At 39.7% G+C, this 18,401-nt stretch overlaps 1 protein-coding gene across 1 annotated transcript in view; it reads left to right on the forward strand.

Moving 5' to 3' along the window:
* The window catches only part of Tmem38b (transmembrane protein 38B), a 37,121-nt gene extending 30,021 nt beyond the window's left edge, over nt 1-7,100 (forward strand). The window contains exons 5-6 of the mRNA XM_021654855.2: nt 673-790; nt 5,194-7,100. Coding sequence (XP_021510530.1) covers nt 673-790; nt 5,194-5,406 — 331 coding nt within the window. The 3' untranslated portion in view covers nt 5,407-7,100. The remainder of the gene's footprint in view (nt 1-672; nt 791-5,193) is intronic.
* The last annotated feature ends 11,301 nt before the right edge of the window (nt 7,101-18,401 follow it).

An 18,401-nucleotide genomic window follows, 5' to 3' on the forward strand; every position in this document is an offset into this window, starting at 1 on the left:
AAAGACTTTTTCCCACTTCTCTCATCTGTCTTGGGGTCTTGTTTATCATGGAAGGTGTTTAAGGACTAATTCCAGATTGAGGAATTTTAAAGACCTTCAGGTCTTTAAAAAAAATCTTAGATGGGTAAATATATTTCCATATTGGCAACATAATGGTAATGTAATGGACATAAACATAATGGACATTCTAAAAGGTCTTGGGCCTGAAGGGTTAGCTCAGTGGTCAAGAGCACTTGGTGCTTGTTTTCGTTAGGGTTACTGTTGCTGCACTGAAATACCATACCAAGGAAACTGGAGGAGGAAAAGCTTTATTTGGCTTCCCCTTCCCCTTCAGTTTTTGTCATCAAAGGAAGTCAGGACAGGGGCTCAGACAGGCCAGGAACCTGGAGACAGGAGCTGATGCAGAGGCCATGAAGGGTGCTACTCACTGGCTTGTTCAAAGTTTAAATAAATAAATAAATAAAAACCCTCAGTACTTTATGCTGCAAGAAAAGGTTTTTAAGTTTATATAACTGAGCATTTCTGAAACTTTAAACATATATTCATATCTGTTAACAGTCCATTAAGTTGTCAGCAGAACACTCTGAGAAAATTGTAGGCAGAGGACTTTTTTTGTCACTGACTTATTATTTTTTTTGTTTTGTTTTGTTTTTTGTTTCTTTTTCCTTTTAGCCCTTCCAAGGTGACTCTGCTAGGGTCAATTGTCTTCACTTTCCAGCACACCAAACACCTGGGAATATCAAAGCATGACCTCATATTTCTGTACACCATCTTCCTCGTGACCATAAAGGTAAGAAAGTTGCAGGTCTCCACCGAGCAGCATTACAAACCCTGTTTAAGCCTTTCCCTTGATGGGATCCTTCAGGTGACGCTAGGACCAGGAACACTTTACTGTTGAATATTAAAAGATGAGTTTGCTCAATGCATCAGGATTTCCTGAAGCCCTTGTGTGGCTGCCATCAGGAGTGTTTATGTTGGACAGGGCAGGCAGGCAATTTATTGGAACCCAGAGCATAGTAGGGAGGAAGGCCAGAAGCTGCCCAGATAGACCTGCTTCATCTGTAAAACCAGGGTAGCGTTTAAGGTGACACTCCTCTTTGCTTTTGTCGAAGGTATGTTCTTAAGTTTGGAGGTAGAAGAAGTCACATACATTGACAGAAGTACTTGTTCATTTGTATTTGAATATATAGGAGCTAATTTTTCCTTATCCCTACCTCTGATTCTCTTCTTCCTTGAGAGAAACGTATCAGACATCACCCTCTCCCTCATTTTCTTCTTCCATCTCTTCTCTACAATTTCTTTTTCTTTTTTCTTTTTTTCCCAACCAGAACTCAAGCAAGCTGAATATTCATCCATGTTCAGCTGTGTTCAGCCAGATTCATTAAAGGGGAAATCATATACTTTTATAATTCTCTCAAGTACTTTATGAATGACAAAACCCACGCCACAGGGAAACAAAATAATTAAGAAAGATTATCAGCAGAGGAGAAAACCCTTGTGTTGATACAGACCTATGTTGAAGCGAAGGCTTTGTAATTTTGAACAAGTCTGTGTTTCTTGAGCTAGGCTTACACTTGCCTCAAGAGAAACGTGACTTCTGGCATTGTTTGTATAAAGTCGTATTATAAGTGTGGTATATTTTCCACCATTAATTGATATCATGGTAATTAATTTTGAACATGTTAAATGTATTATTGAGAAAAATTCATATGCGCTAATTTTTTTATTATTTTATGTGTATGTGTGTTTTGCCTGCATGTATGTTTATGTAACATGTACATGTTTGGTGCCCAATGAGACCAGAATAGGGTGTTGGATTCTCTGGAATTGGAGTTATAGATAATTGTGAGCCACCATGTGGGTGCTGAGAATTGAACCCAAGTCCTCTAGAAGAGCAGCCAGGTGCTGAGCCATCTCTCCAGCCCTTTGACATAGGATAGTTTTTAAGTTAATCTTTTGTCTGTCTTGAACTGTGTCAAATTTAGATCCCTTCTCCCATGAGAGAATACTGAAAGAACTTTGAGAAACATGTATTACTTATGGCTGTTAGCTTGAAGAAGCTACAGTGAAATAGTTACTGTGAAATAGAGCAAAGGGACTGACCAATAATTATTAAAACTATAAAGAAACTCTGGGTTTTGCAATTAAACTGTGTATGATGACCAGTTTCAAAGACTGGTAGAACTTAAAATGATTTTAATTAATTGAGGTAAATAAAAGGAAGTAAAGCTGAGGAGTATAAATGTTTTAAAGGGGCTTGGGGAGTGTGAAGAGGAGCAGTCGGGAGAGAGCAGTTTGGCAACAGTGAATAGTTGCAGATTCAGCTATCCTGTCTCCTGTGGTTTCACGGTAGGTAGAGCCAGCAGCCATAGCCCACTTATATTACAAATATAACTTAGGTAGCAAAGTACTGATTAGTGTGTGTTTACAAATTACTGAGGAGTGAGTTCTTTTACATTATTTCAAAAATCAGTTTTAGAATAATTTGTGTGTAATAAAGTCCCCTCAATCCAGAGAGTACATTTTTATATTAAGGTCACTGGCTGCTCTTCCAGAAGACCCACGTTTAATTCTTAGCAACCATTATGACAGCTCAGTCAACAGCAGTTCAGTCCCTGATGACTTATGCCCTTTACTGGCCTCCTGGGCACCAGGAGCACCCATGGTGCATAGACATGTGTGCAGACAAAACACCTGTACACATAAATAAGCTAAAATATGTAAATTAAATTTTTCTTTTAACGTGGGTTGTCTTACCAGTGGCTATACCACTGAAGTAAATCTCTCTCTCTCTCTCTCTCTCTCTCTCTCTCTCTCTCTCTCTCTCTCCCCCAGCAACCATTAACTACATAGAAATCCTCAAGGAATGGTGGGGGCATCATGAAAGCCTACCTCTTTCATGGCAAGATGTTGGCAGGTCCAGTCTTATACAAATCTTGTGTAATCCATCACAGATATTGTGAGGTCAAGACTGCAACAGCTGTGTCACACCTGGAAGTCAGCATCCCATACCACTTCCCTCTTCTCCGTTTCTTACATTCTTTTTGACATTTCTTCTCTGATGTTCCCTAAGTCTGGGGAAATAGGCTAGATGCCCCAATTTTTGCTGAACTGTTAACAGTCAGTTATTCTCACTACTTTGCCCAGTTATGAGTCCCTGCACTTCATACTGCCCATTGCAAAGGAAGCTTCAGACTGAAGCTCACAGCAGCACTGATTGTAGGTATAACATAGTTATCCAGAAGGCAGCAGTGTTAGGTACACGGTGTCTATTTAGCAAAACAAAAGCAGTAGCTTCCCCATTCGGTTCTATGACCTCTGTAGCCACGGCTTCTGATCAGGTTTTACATTATGAGATGTGAATAAATTTCCTTCTGTGGAGTGGGCCTCAAATGCAGCGAGAAAGCTGTTGTGTGCCGTGCTCCCCCCACCCCCATACAGCTATTGTTTGCCCCTGTAACAGACTGGTCACTATTGCATGCAGTTTGCCTCACTATTCAGTAATGTGGCATGGGACTCCCAGCTGAGTAAGGCTGTTGGTGACAGTCTCCCTCATCAGCCTTTGGAGCACCTTCTGACACCACAAGGTCTAGCAAACTTCTGGCTCAGTCCTAGCTTGCTTTTTTCATGTTCTGTGACCAGAGTGTTTGGTGTCTTCAGAAACTAGGTCTTACCATTAGCTTTTAGAAACAGTCAGCAGTGGCACTATCTTGTATTTTAGGGAGGCAGGAAGTGAGGAACTTCAGACACTTCTCACCAATAACTTGTAGGGAGGTAGCCCACCCCAGACACTGGAATTTGCACGACATCCTGTGGCTTCTGAAAGCAGTTTTATCCATACACATAGAGTACTTTCTTCAAACTGTAATTTTATTTATAAAATTAACTTACCAGATTTTTTTCCCCATGCATCCTCTTTCCCTTGTCTTAGTCTCCTTCCATAAACAGTTCCACTCCTGAGGTTCCCTCTTCCAGACATAGTGTGTGATATAAAGGTAGTTGTTTCAAAGCATATGCTTCAGAACCATTTAGTACCCTCACTCTGTTGTATATAAATGAGCTTTGATTTGTGTATGTGGTAGTATTAGTGTACTGTAGATTAGAGATTATATTGTGCCATTTTCATCTAACTCGTGTTCTAAATTATTCCCATTATTTTTCTGGATACTCTAACTTGCACAGCACATGCTTCACCTCTCTTCTTGAGTTATACCCTTTTTGTAACTTCTCAGTCCCCAGATTATGCCACACTGAATGATACTTTATTCTTGATACCATGCCCCCAAGAATGTGGATTGTGTGGGGCCTATTTTAGGAATGTCATTCTAAAGTTTCTAGTTTCCTTTCTTGCTGGGATCTGGGAGAACTGACTGTTAGATAGTTTTAGGGCTTTGAAACTAAGTTAGACCCCAGATTTCTGCAGATCCCTGAGATTGTACATTTTCTCGAACAAATCTGAGCATTTTGGAGCAGTGTGATTTGCTGGGGAAAGGATTGTAAGCACTTCTTAGTTCACATTCCCAGTCTTTGTTCTATACATTAGGTCATAAGTAATTCAAACAGAAAAGATTAGTGTCTTTTAGGATAATGATCTGCAGCTCCTGAAAGTCTGCGGCCATTGGCAATAGTAGTAATTGAACCCAAATCTGTATTGTATTTTGCTTACCACTTAACTCTCTTTTTAGTTTGGAGCAAGTTACTTCACCTGTCAGAGCTGTGACTCTGCCCATCTCTGATGAAGGCAACAGCAATTGTTACATTGAGTTGGAAATAGAGAGGACTATAAAGTATTTACCACAGTTCTGACCCATGCCAGGCATATAGCTGTATTGACTGCTGGTGTAGACTGTTGATAAGATTATATCTCAATTGCTTTGATTATCTATCTATCTATCTATCTATCTATCTATCTATCTATCTATCTATCTATCTATATCTATCCATCTATCTCTTCCTCCTTTTTGGTGGCAATAGTTATACTTCATATGTTTCTGGTATTAATTTTGATGAATAACATTCATTAAATTCATAGAGATCAGAGATTTTCACAGTATTGAGCTTATTTTTTTCTCTTACAGATTAAATTTAAAAAATACATTTTGAATCTTTTTTGCCCCATTATTTATTTTTCCTCTCTTGTTTTTGAGAAACAGAAAATGTTTGTACTGAAATTCAGATTATTTTCCCCCCTAGGTAACCATGATGATGACAGCAGATTCTGCTGTGACCCTCGCTCCCTTTGAGGATACCTTGACTCGGATGCTGTTTGGCCGGCAGCAGCAGTTTTCACTGAACGAAAAGAAAACTGAACCGAAAACGTCTTCTAATGGTTCTGCCTCATCCGTGTCCAAGCCGGCCACGGAGGCTCCGGGTGCTGCTAAGAGACACGCCAAGAAAGAAGACTGAGGACTTTACCCGGACTTAGGAGGAAAGGAGAGAGTTACTTATCTGTTAGAGTGTGTCCGCATTTCTGTGTGAATGATGTAAAATAAGGATGGAGGGGCAAATAGGAAGAGCTGCTTTGTTTCAAGGAAGGACACTGCTCTGTTAATTGTAACTCTTGGGGTACGAGTGTATCATGTGAATTTATTTTTCTGCTGTAAGAGATTCTCATAATTATTTGAATAGTTTTATATTGAGAAAAGAAAAAATTTTTAAATGTTAGAAAAAGTTCACTTGTTACTGCAAAATTCTAAGGATTTAACAAAAAATTCAGTATTTTTTTTTACCTTTGAATGACTCTAATTGTGTTTTAATTCTGCAGAATTAAACTTTGACTTCATATTTCCAGTATAATTCTTGTACATAGAAGAAAATTCCTATTTGATTTTGAACACAGAGAACTTTTCCTAAATACTTTTAAACCGATAGTGTATATTTGGTGTATAAATTTGTTTTATATATCTTACACACATTAAAAATACCTGAAATTTAATTTATTTAGTTTCAAGTATTATTTTTCATTGAGGCCACAATGTTATTATGGATCTCAGTTTGAAGTTTGTTTCATGTCCTTGTTTTAAAAAAATACTTTTTCCTAAGAAAAGCAGGATTACAATTTGTGTGTGTGTGTGTGTGTGTGTTTTGACAACAACAGCCTCACTTTGTAGCCCTGGCTGGCCTCAGACTTCCTGCCTCAGACTTCCTACCTCGGCCTCCCAAGTGCTGGGATTATGGGCACAGGCCGCCATGCCAGGCGAGGGTGCAGTTTTCATTGTTTGGAACCTGGCTTTTTTCGTCTCTGTGCATACCTATTTCAACAGTGGAGAGATTCTTCACACATCCTATGTTCCTCCTGACTAATTGGTCAGAAGGTGCTGCTGGCATGCCTCAGTGGTTCAGAAAGTACGGTTATGGCTGAAAATGTCTCCTGTACCTCTTTTCCAGTGACCACAGCCTTGGCGTTTGACTGTCCCTTGTGAGTTTGCATGTGGGTATCTTTGCGTAATAGACACATACATGTATTTCTAGTTTTATCTGAAATGAAAACCTCTTTCATGTGAAAAGCTCTTGTGAGAACCGTCTTTGTACATTTAATGTGACCCACAGAACATAACCTCACATGGTAGAATACTTGAACGAAATAATGCATTAAATCTGGTTTCGCATTGACAAAAAGCAAACAAGAAAATGCACTTAATGATAGATTTTATTTCCTTTATTTGGTGTATGAACGTCCCGTCAATAATATTAGTGAGTCTGCATTTCTGGTTGGTTAAGAAGCACTGAAATAGCATGCAGTATGTAAAGTTTTTCTGTGTTTTTTTTAAGACAGGGTTTTTCTGTGTAACAGCCCTGAAATTTTCCTTTTTAATGTTTAACAAACACTCACACCAGCCAGTTCTATACTTCCACTTGCTTAAGAAGATTTTGAGTGGGGCATGTTTGATAACCGTGGTATGAGAAAATGCCTATTTTTGATATTGTGACAAAAAACATTAAACTGCATTCTCTATTTTATACTTGATAAGTAGTTAAAAACTCTGCAAAATTAACATGTTATTTTGAAGTTTGGATTTAACTGTAGTTAAAATGGCAAGTCTTGTTTTACATTTGTGTTAAAAAACAAGTTCATTAAAATAAGTACTTTAGCACTCAAACAGTAATCCTTTTTTTTTTTTTTTTTCATTGTTTTGAGGAAGGAGTTCCAAGCCCTGTGTTTTTGACTCTGTAATACACTTAGCACAGCCGGAAATGGCCATTACTATAGACTTCATCAGGCTGTGCAAATATCCTGTATCCCTCAGTTCTGTGTGCTTAGTCCTGGAGAATGAAGTCTGCTCAGGTGACACTCAGAGACCAGCTCCTCACTGCCTAACTGCCAGGTGGATGTGGTCCATAGGCCAACTTCACACAGCCCAGTCAGCTGACCCCGAGAGGAGACGGAAAAGCTGCAAGAACGTGTGCTCTTGACTGCCACGATCCAACCTCTATCAGGTTCTAAACACTTTCACAGTAAGCGCCTTCCTGACAGTTTCCAGGAAGGGACAGAGAAGTGGCAGATGGATTCCAGAGGGAACTCTGAGCAGTGTCCCTCCCAGTGGGTATAGACTGAAAAACGGTAAGAGGAGTGAAGGGAGACACTTGGGGGGGGGTAGCTGTTGCCTGTTTCTTTCAGCACAGATACTTTAATTAAAATGTGTTTAAAGAGAAAACTACTTCAAGTCACAAGTTGATTGCAGTTGAGAGGAATGTTGGAAACTGAGTCATATGTTTAAAATGTTTGGAATAGGAGGCAGAAAGATTGTAAGAGCCAGAGGGGATGGATGAGAGGGAAGCAGTGTCTTCAGGCATAACCAGGTCTAAGCCATGCAGAGGCCCAGAGCTGAGAGAAGAGCAGGCTCCGTCCCTGACCTACAAGCTATCTCCCTCCAATTGACAGTCATTTGCAAAAGAAAAATTAGTTACTGCCAGTGGAGTCTCACTTGATATGCAAACCACACATAGGGACAGGCCCCATGCCCAGAGGAGATGGCCAGTGCAAAGCGACATCAATGGTATTTTGGAAGATTTTATTTTATTTGTCTCATATTGCCTTGTTTGGTATTTTTTTTTTTTCTCATCTTACTGGTCTTTTTGCTTGTGTATTATGGTTTCTGATTTTGTGTTTTTAATGAGTGTTTCTCTTTTCTTTATCTTTTCCTTCCTTCCTTCCTTCCTTCCTTCCTTCCTTCCTTCCTTCCTTCCTTCCTTCCTTCCTTCCTTCCTTCCTTCTTCATTCTTTATTCTTTCTTGGTTTTTGCCTGTTGTGTTCTAAAGACAGAAAGAGGGTGAGCTGGAAGATTGGGGACATGAGGATCTGGGAGGAGGTGATGGAGGAGAAACTGATCAGAATTTATTTGTATGAAAAAACTTTAATAAAAACGGTCTCCTTCCCTCTACACAAAGCCCTTTATGGTGTTTGTCCCAGGTGTAAGTCACACTTTGGTCAAGTTCATTTGCTTATTCAGCAAATATTTAGTGCCAGTTTGGGTCAAGACTTAGATTCTGAAAATACAGAACACAAGAAAAATGCCTGTTGTTATGGAGTTTACTGAAGACACAGGAAACAGATGGGTTCCTGTGGGTATAAAGATATTGAGTGGATATTAAGCAGGACCTAGAAAGTAAGAGTTTGAAAATCTGTTACATTGATACTGTTAGAACTGCTTTATAACTGAGCAAGGCAAGCATCATACTGTTTCTTTATTAACCTGATTTACTGAAATTTTTTTCTTTTTCTTTTCTTGGGTTTTTTGTTTTGCTTTGAGACAGGGTTTCTATGTGTAGCCTTGGCTGCCCTGGACTCACTTTGACTAGACTAGCCTTGAACTTAAACTTCTTTATAAGTACAATTCCATATAAAATAGCTGTTACTTCTTTTTTTGGCCAAGTTTTTAGTAGTCCTGGCTGGCCTGGGACTGCAGTGTAGTGCAGGCTGTCCTGAATCCAGATCCTCCCATGTGTGTTTCTGGTGTGCTATGATTGCTCAGCTAACAACTTTCTCCTTACTGTCCATTTTTAAGACACCATTTGCACGGAGTGAAACACAATCTCTAGGTGCCCTACACTTTGGAGTTTCTCCCTGTGTCTGCAGGTGTGCATGTGGAGGGTAGAGGTCAGGGTTCAGTGTCTTCCTCAGCTGTTTTCTACCTTACTGACTTTCTACCTTACTGACTAGTGTGTGTGTGTGTTGGCACGTGAGTGCTGTGTATGCATATGGAGGTCAGAGGTCAACTTTCAGGAGTCTGCTTTCTCTTACCATGTGGATGACTGGGAGTGAACTGCCAAGCTCAGGCTTGGCAGTAAGCGCCTTTATGGCCTGAGCTGTCCTGCCACCCTAGACCCCTTTTTGAGATAGGGTTTGCCGTTCAACCTGTACTGGCATTACAGCTCTCTAGATAAGATGCTGGGGATCTGAACCTGGGATCCCAGTGAACCCTCCACCATTCAAGCTGTCTCCCTAGAACCATAAACTGAGTTTAAGCAAATGCCAATGGCTGTGTCCTCCTAATCAGAAAATGAATCTCATAAGGCCTCCCAGAGTTGATATCCAGTTAATTCCCTCCACCAGTGGGCATAATATATATGAAATCATGTGCCAGAATTTCCTTCATGTAGGTTTCTTAGGATGCTTGTATCTTGTGTTTATCAGTAGTTCATGCCTCTTTAGTTGCTTCATAGTGTTCTGCTGTACCACGTCAGCGATTCTATTGATTCATCACGTTGGGGCTGTTTCTAACTTGGGATGTTTCAAATAAGTAACTATGAACATTTAGTGCAGCTTTCGTTAAGTATGTTTTTCTTTTCGACCAATAGGAGGAGCCAAGGTGGGTCATGTTCGGTTTTCTAAAACACCTTGCTCTGTGTACAGTTAATGCTCCACGCGGTTGTCTTCAGTGTTCTAATCTGTGTTCTTAGCAGGCACCAGTGCTGTCAACATTTGAATTGTATCTATTCACAGTGGATGCTTTTGGGGGTTTGAGACTTGGGTTACCCTGGCCAGTGATGTGGAACAGCTGACTGCCTTTCTCTGAATTACGTGTTCAGATCACAGCCCATGTTTTTACCAGAGCTTTCTTCCTATAAATTCCTATAAACAGTAAAAATTCTGTACATCTCTCAAATCAGTTCTGTCAACACCGTCTTTCTGGTCTGTGGCCTAACATACTTATTTTTACATATTTCCATGAAGAGATTTCATTTCTGGGGAAGGGTGGGGAGTGAGAGGCAGGGTTTCTCTATGTAGTCCTTGCTAACTTGGAACTTGCTTCGTAGACAGGGTTGGCCTCCAACCCACAGAGATCTGCCTGCCTCTGCCTCCTGAGTGTTGGTATGGAAGGCCTTATTTTACGTGTCTGTTTCATTGTTAGTGGAAATAGATGTTGAGTGTGGGGCTATTGCAGGCGCTAGTATCGTGAGCAATACTGCTCTGTCTTTTGTTGTACATACTTTTCACCCGGTGTGTTTTGGAGCATGAGACTGCTGGGCACTGGCGTAGGAGCATGTTTAACTTTTGTAGATCGTTCCCAAAATTTGTCTGCAAGGGTTAGCATGGGCTTGTATGTTTGTGCACTGATTGTGTGCATGTGAGTGTGTATGGGCATGTCCTAATTCCCATACTTCACATCCCCCCAACAATGATTGGTACAATGTGTCTTTTGATAATTCCTGTGAAGGCATAAGTATTAGTGACTGTTTCAAATTTTCTATTTCTGAGGCTGGAGAAATGACTCATTTATTAAGAACACTTACAGCTGTATCAGGGGACCCAAGTTCAGATCTCAGAACCTATGTTAGGTGGCTCACAAATGTCTGTAATGCCAAGGAGGCATGCGACTCTCTCCGGCTTCTGGGGACACACACACACGTTCGCACACACAAATCTTTTACCCCTGGTGACTAGTTGAACTGAATGCTTCAAGATTTGTCAGCAGCTTTGGTTATGCAAATATGAGCTCGTCTGCTGGCTTGTGTTTCCATGCTCCTAACAGGCTTTATGAATGTGCACACTTCATTTTAATGTAGTTAATTTAGCAATATTCCTTTTATGATTAAAGAATTTGTTGTTGTTGTTGTTTTTTGTTTTTTTTTGTTTTTTGTTTTTTTTTTGGTCTTATGGAAGAAGTCCTTCCAGGCTAAAGAGATGGCTCAGTGGATAAATATAACCACCACCTTCACATAAGGATAAGGATGTGTGTGTGTGTATGTGTGTGTGTTTCCATGTTCATGTTCGGGGGTGTGCATGATGGGAGCATGCATGGAGACTAGAGGAGGATGCCTGGTACTTGCTGTATTACCCACCTTATTCCCTCGAGACAGGTTTGCTCACTGAGTCTGAAGCTAGGCAGAGACCAGAAAGCCCAAGTGATGCCTGTCACCAGCCCCACCCCTTCAGCATTCCTGGCCTTTTACAGGATGCTGGAATCAGAATGTGGTTGGTTTTATTCTGTAACATTTGTGTGAACATGAATGACAGAGGGTAATGGGTGTGTGTGTGTGAAAATGGGCAAAAATTCAGTTCTATTCGTGTACAGAATAGCAAGATTAAAAATCAGAGAATGAATGAGTGTGTCAGGGGATATGTGTGTTGCCACAGCCACACTGGTTATTGGTGTGGTTCCCAGGACTCAGAGCTGGGTAAAGCTGGTGATGACCCCTTTCTCCAGAACCTTCCAGCAGTGTGAAAGCTAGCCAGCAGGACGGAAGCCTCCTGAACACTACCAAGTACCAACTTGAGTTCTCTATGTCCTGTGACCAAAGTGTGTGGTAGTGTCAGCAAATTCTGGTGGGCAATTAAGAGCAATGGCAAAGGATCAGATGGCAGGGGAGGAGGACTCCGCCTTTCAGTAGACTAGGGAAAAGGGATGGGGGAAGGAGGGAGAGAGGATGGGATCGGGAGGAGATGAGGGAGGGGGCTACAATCAGGATATAAAACAGATAAATTATAAAAAAATAAAAAATTAAAGCGATAGCAATAGCCTGTATTGTTTTTTGGGGGGTCTCTTGCACAGCTCTGTCCAGTGAGCAGGTGGGAAGGTATCCCGGGTTGACCCCGGGTGTTTTATGGTCAATTTATATCTTCTGGGATGAGCATAACCCCTTGTGTAGAGAAATTCCAATTAAACACGTGCATTTGAGTTTCAAGCATCTTTAATGTTGTCAACCCTCCTCCTTTTCCTCTCATCCTCTCACTCTTCTCCCTGTGTCAATGTCCCTCCCGTTATTCCTCTTCTGTCCTTCACATCATTTGTAGAACAAACTTCTTAAAATCGTGGTGAGGCTCAGTTTATTTTTCTTAGATTGCGTACACTTTGGGTATTTTACTGAGCGACTTTCCTTAATCCAAAATCATGAGCGTTTTTTACTTGTGCTCCCTTCTGAGGAACAGTTTCACAGTTCTAGCTCCTACAGTTAAGCGTTTGACGCAACGTCATGTTGCTTCCTGTATCCACAGCTTTGTGTAGTTTTAGAATGTTCTGCTTTATAATTATGTTGTTTCCAAGGAAAGCTTCATTTTCTTCCTTTTTATGTACTTCTTGTCTTTTTCTTGATTCACTGAAGCATATTAGTGAAAACTTGAGTCTAAGTTGTGAATTATTGCTGTTTAGCCATAGTCTGAAAGCTACAGTTTTTGCCTGGGCAGTGACTCTGCGGGTAGGAATGCCCCAGAGGAACAGCCCGTGAAGGGAGCCTGTAAATGCAAGCCAGTTAATGTTTCTTAAATTTATTGCTTGCTATCTTCTTTAAATTATTGTTTGCCAAGGAAACTTTTGATAGGAACTTTTTCTTTCTATATAGAAGCCTAAAGGAAGAGAATAAACTAGACATGGCAATTTGCATAGTGGCAATTGTAATAATCATAATTTAAATTTTTAATTGGTAAACTTGCTGACTGATTTTACCAAGCATCTTGGCTTGTGTGAGACTGCCTCTAAATGGATTCAGTCAGATTTACAGGCCTGTAAGGCTGAGAGGCATACTTAGGACCGTGATAAATTAATCATTCCAATACCACCTGTGAGGCCCACTGGGAACTAGGCCAGCCAATCTCTCCTGGAAGCTCTCTCCCGTGTGCACATTTTCTGCAAAACTCCAGAAAATTCACTGTGATGATGTCTCCATCACCAGAGACTGTAGAACTCACTACTTTGTGGCGTTGTTTCTCCAACGTTAGGGCAATTGCCTGTTTTAGAAAATCAGTGTTTTTAAAGGGGTAAACAGGTCTGCATTTTCACAAACTTTCTGCGTGACATCTTTCATTGGATAAGTTTGGGAATCATGGAACTTCCAGCTTCACTTACCTCTCCTACCAAAATGTTATGTCTTTATTATTATATTTCCAGGATCTGCTGACCTCAGCTACGGTTTATGAAATTTGCTAGCGTTAGGGTTCACTTTTTGTACTGTAGGTTTGCACAGACTTAACAAATGCATAATGATATATATCCACCCTTAAGATACCCTATAAAGCAGTTTTCCTGCCACCACTCCTTTCCAAATCTCCAAGTTTCACCTATTCAAGTCCCGTTGGCCCCTGCATTCCGGACATCTTATAGTAGTACCTTCTTATATCATTGCTAGGGTTTGGGTTTTCTCTGTGGTTGGAACCTGTCATATGTAGCTCTTGTTGGCTGGCTTCTTTCACTTAGGCAATAATAAATTTCACATTTGTTGGTGCCTTTTTGTGGCTTTAATGGCTTATTGCATTTCTCAATACTGTACTACAGTTTGTGTACTTATTCACCTCTTGAAAGACATTTTGGTTGATCATGAATAAAACTGATGTAGATCTTTATGTGCAGGTTTTTTATGAATGTGCACATTTTCATGTCCACTGGATAAATACCTGCTACTTGTGGTATCATATGGCAAGACTAAGCTTAGCTGTGGGGGAAATTGCCAAGCTGTTTTCTAAAGTGGCCTTACTGGTTTGTTTTTGTTTTGTTTTTGTTTTTGTTTTGCACCCATCAGCAATATATGAAGGTTCTTGATGTTGTTCATTCTCAGTAGTAGTTGGTATTGTCTGGTTTTGGATGCAAGCCATTCCAACAGGTGTGTAGGGGTAACTTGTTTTAATTTGTAATTCCCTAACAACAAAAGATAATAGCAGTTCACAGGTTTTTCTCCTATGTTCAAAGTTTAAAAATGAGGAATTTTCTTTATTGTTAACTTTAAAACTTTCTATATATGTTTTGGTTTGAGATGATTACTGTTCATTGTCATCCTGATAGAGTCTAGAATCATGGGAGATGGGCCTGAGGTGTGCCTTGTTTTCTTATGGATTTTTAGTTTTGTCATTACAGAGAAAGAAAACCCCCAAACTTTCAGGACAATATTAAATAATAGTAACTACATGTTCAATTATCTTCAAACTCAGGGTTCACACAACTCAGCTGTGATGATGTGCAATTTTATGTGACAACTTGGTTAGACTCTTCATTTATGTAATCAAATGTTAATATAGGTGTTGTGTACATATATTTTGTAGATACGGGTACAGGTATTACAGGTAATATCTACAGTGAGTTGAGTTTACCAGTGAGGTGTGTTTCCTGGAGAACATAGATAGTTGTAGCTAACTTTTAAATTCAGTGAGTAACTGTGACAGATTACTGCATTGGTGAAGTTGAGGCTGCTTACATTTTGGTTATTATTGAGAGACCTTTATGAATTTTTCATTTTTGTTGGCGGTTGTTATGTGTGGTTGGATTATTTTTCTTTTTATCGTTCTCTCCTGCTAGTGCCTATGGTTTGATGGTTTGCTATGTTTGATGTGATAGATTTCCCCCTAGCTCCTTTGTTCACCTATTCTTCTCACAAAAGTAATTTTTCCTTGTGCTCTTATGATTGAGCCTGTCTTCCTTCTCTGTATGTAGTGTCTTCAGCAGTGCTGGCTTAGTCTTCATGAAGCTTGCACTCCTCTTGAAATGACCTTATTTTGCCATCAGTTTTAGAAGCATTGCTGCTTACAGCACCCTGGATTGGCAGCTGCTTTCAGGACTTGAAATGTCATTTTATACTTTCCTGATTTTAGGTTTCCTCATGGGAGACCTGATACTCTGATGTGTCTGCTTTTGTAGGTGACTTGATGCTTTCCCCTACAGTTCTTCCTATCATTTCTTTGCTTTGCATTTTTGACACCTTTACTATTATGTATCTTGGAGAGGGTTTTTTGTAGTTATGTCTACATGAGATTATGAATGTCTCTTGGTTTTAAATGTCTATTTTTCTAGATTTGGAAATTTTATAGTATAATTTCATGAAATTATATCTATGTCTTTAGTGTTTACTTTAGCTCCTTCTATTCCGTGGAGTTTTAGGCTTGGTCTCTTGATCATATCTTAAAATTCTTAGATATTGTGGTCATGCTTGTTTATTTTTTTTTCTCTTTGCTGATATTTGAAAATAGTGTTTCCTCAACCTTATCCTCCATCTCTGGCATTCTTTTTTTCTTCTTTGTTGAGTGATTGGTGATACATCCTAACATGTTTCTTATTAGGCTGAGTTTTTTTTACACACATGCACACACATACACATACACACACACACACACAAATTTAAGAAATCTCAACTACTGTCTTGAATTTTTCTTTCATGTATTTTTCCACCTGTCTTGTTGATGTTCTTATCTGTTTTGCTGGTGTTTTCTTCTGTGTTTCTAACTTTATTTTCCAGGTCCTTGATTGATTTCATCTATTTATTTGTGTCTTCTGTGAGGTCACTGATAATTTTCACTAGTAAACTTTTGAGATCCTTTACCCAGTATTTTGCCCTTCCTAGTCTTTGCCTCTGACAGATGAAGAGTTTCACTCATCTCTTGGTTTGGCTGTCTCTTTTGATTTCATTTGGAGACCTTCTAATTGAGCTGCCTATTCTGGAAGGTTCAGTCTGTAGTACCATATTCGGAAGGGTCTTCTTCTTCTCTTTCCTCTGGGGAACTATGCAACTGAAGCTGTGTTCGTGTTGGCCATAGCTGTGAGGTATCCTATCATTGACTTCTTTACTTTCTTTTCTTGTTGGTGTGATAACATGCTTTGTGGAAAAAGGCAACTTAAGAAAGAAAGGATTTATTTTAGCTTACAATCCAGAGTGACCTATCATGATGGGAAAGTCAAAGCACAAAGATCTTGAAGGAGCTTGTCATATTATACTTGCAGTCAGAATAAGAGAGGGATGAACAAATGAGTGCCAGCCTCCAGCTCCCTTTTTCCATTCTTAGGGTCCAGGTTCACCTGCCTAGGGAATGGTGTCACCCACAGCGAGTGAGCTTCTCTACCTTGATTAATGTAGTTAAGATGATGGCCCTCAGACATGACCAGAGGACCATCTACTGAAGATTGTAGAGTTTGTCAAGTCAACAATGAACATTAACCATCACACTACCTTTGGACATTTCTGAAGCTTTTCCTTTTCTTCCATGCTTGCAACATTATGTTTTTTTCTAACTGACTCTTCCTAACTAAGTCACCCGGAGGGAGTTCCTGGTTAGCTTACTTTGACGTAGAAGTTAACTTGTAAATGTACTTATTGTGAACTAAATGCTCATCTAAATTCTTCTGTGCTGAACATTGTTATACTTTGAGCTATAAGTCTGAAACAATTCTCTGTACATAGTAACATAGCACTGAAGACTAACACACACGTTTCATGTTGGAATTGATATTCATAGAAGACGTTACTGCTTTCTGACCTCTACTCTCACAGTAGCTATCAGTGTCTAGCCCAACTAGTTGACTTAACATAGAAAAAGTTGCCCTTCATAATGAGGTTAGACCTTATCCAATCATTTTGTAGGCTTAAGAACTAAACTAATTCATTCAGGGGAGAAAAGATTCTTCCTTAAGACTACATAGTAACCATTTCTTGAGTTTCCAGACTTCCCTACATGTTTTGGACATGCCAACTCCACAAAGGTATGGGGCAATTTGTTAAAATAAACACCTCTCTGTGCATATGTACATTTCTATCCCTGGTCCACCCATCTTCACTGATCCAAGAGAACAGAATTGTAAGAAATACATTTAATCAAGAACGTAAAAGACTTGTGGACAAAGCAGTGCTAACATACATGAAAGGAGGTTTAAAGACATGTTCATGTGATAGCAGGCTTCATATTGCTAGGATGTTCATACTTCCCAAAGCAGTCTAGAGGTTCAGTACAATACTAATCAAAACACTAATAATTCATTTTTGTAGCAATAGTGAAATCAGTCTGAAGTTTGTATGGCGTTGATGCCTGAACTCAGCCACGTGGCTATCTCAGAGGCTGATCTGCTTTCACCACTCACAAGTACTCCATCTGCCAGGACTAAGTTGCCAATATTGCTCCATTCCTCAGGGTCATCAGAGAGTTACACTAGGCTAGTCATACCAGGCCACTTCTACTATGGAAGGCGCAGCCCTGTGCTCTTAGCAATAGCCATTTTCTCTGGCCACAGATTTGGCAGCCTTTCAGATAGTACTTATAATAAAAGTGGCATCCATGGGCTTATGAAATGCCTTACACCATCACCATATATTCCCTCTAGCACTGTTTCTGATCAAGGAACTCAGTTCATAGAGAATCAAGTATAGCAATAAGCCATGGTCATGGAATGTGTGTTCCATGTTCCTCTCCTTATGCCCTTCCTTTTGCCTTCAGCTGGTTCATAGACCTCAGTTTAAAGCCTCTCACAAATTTTATAGGAAGAGCACATATCAGATGGGACTTAGGACACTCTAACATTTTGAAACTGGGTTAACAGAGGTTCTGTCTAGTTTCAGGCATTTCTAATTACTGTAAAAGGCGACTTCCACATCTCTTCACAAGAATCAATTTAAAAATTTACAAAACCAAGGAAGATCGTTAGTATAATTGGTAAGAACTTGGCTTGACAGTTATGCTTAATTCCAGATCCCTTCTGTTGCTGGGCATAGGGCAATTTGGGCCAGGGAAGGCTCAGGGATAATTTGGGGGATGTTTATCATATATATATATATATATATATATATATTTCCCCCAATGTTCATAAAGGACATGCCATTTTATCTCTCATAAAAATTACTCTTGCAGAAGTGGACTTGGTAAATGGGTAGGTGGACTTTTGGTACCTGGGTCTTCCTCAGGCAATTTTAGCCATGTTCCCCAGCTTTTAGGACTTTACCTTAAAATGGGGGCTGAGATACAGGTCATAATTTTCAATGTCTTGTGCTCACATAGGATACAGTCTACCTTAGACATGTAACTAGGGGCTGAGTAACTACCAGTAGGTTGGAGAGAGAGAGAGCTGGATCATAAATCGCTTTGTTTGCTTTTCTGTTTTGAAGGTAGCAAAAAAAAAAAAAAAAAAAATAGAAAGTAAGAAAAGAAAAAAAAAACAAACCTGTAACAATTGTTTAGGGCTTTCTGAAAATTGTCTTTTAAGGATGATACTGCATGT

This window comes from Meriones unguiculatus, chromosome 3 (genome assembly GCF_030254825.1).
Source record: "Meriones unguiculatus strain TT.TT164.6M chromosome 3, Bangor_MerUng_6.1, whole genome shotgun sequence".
NCBI classification, from domain to species: Eukaryota; Metazoa; Chordata; class Mammalia; order Rodentia; family Muridae; genus Meriones; species Meriones unguiculatus.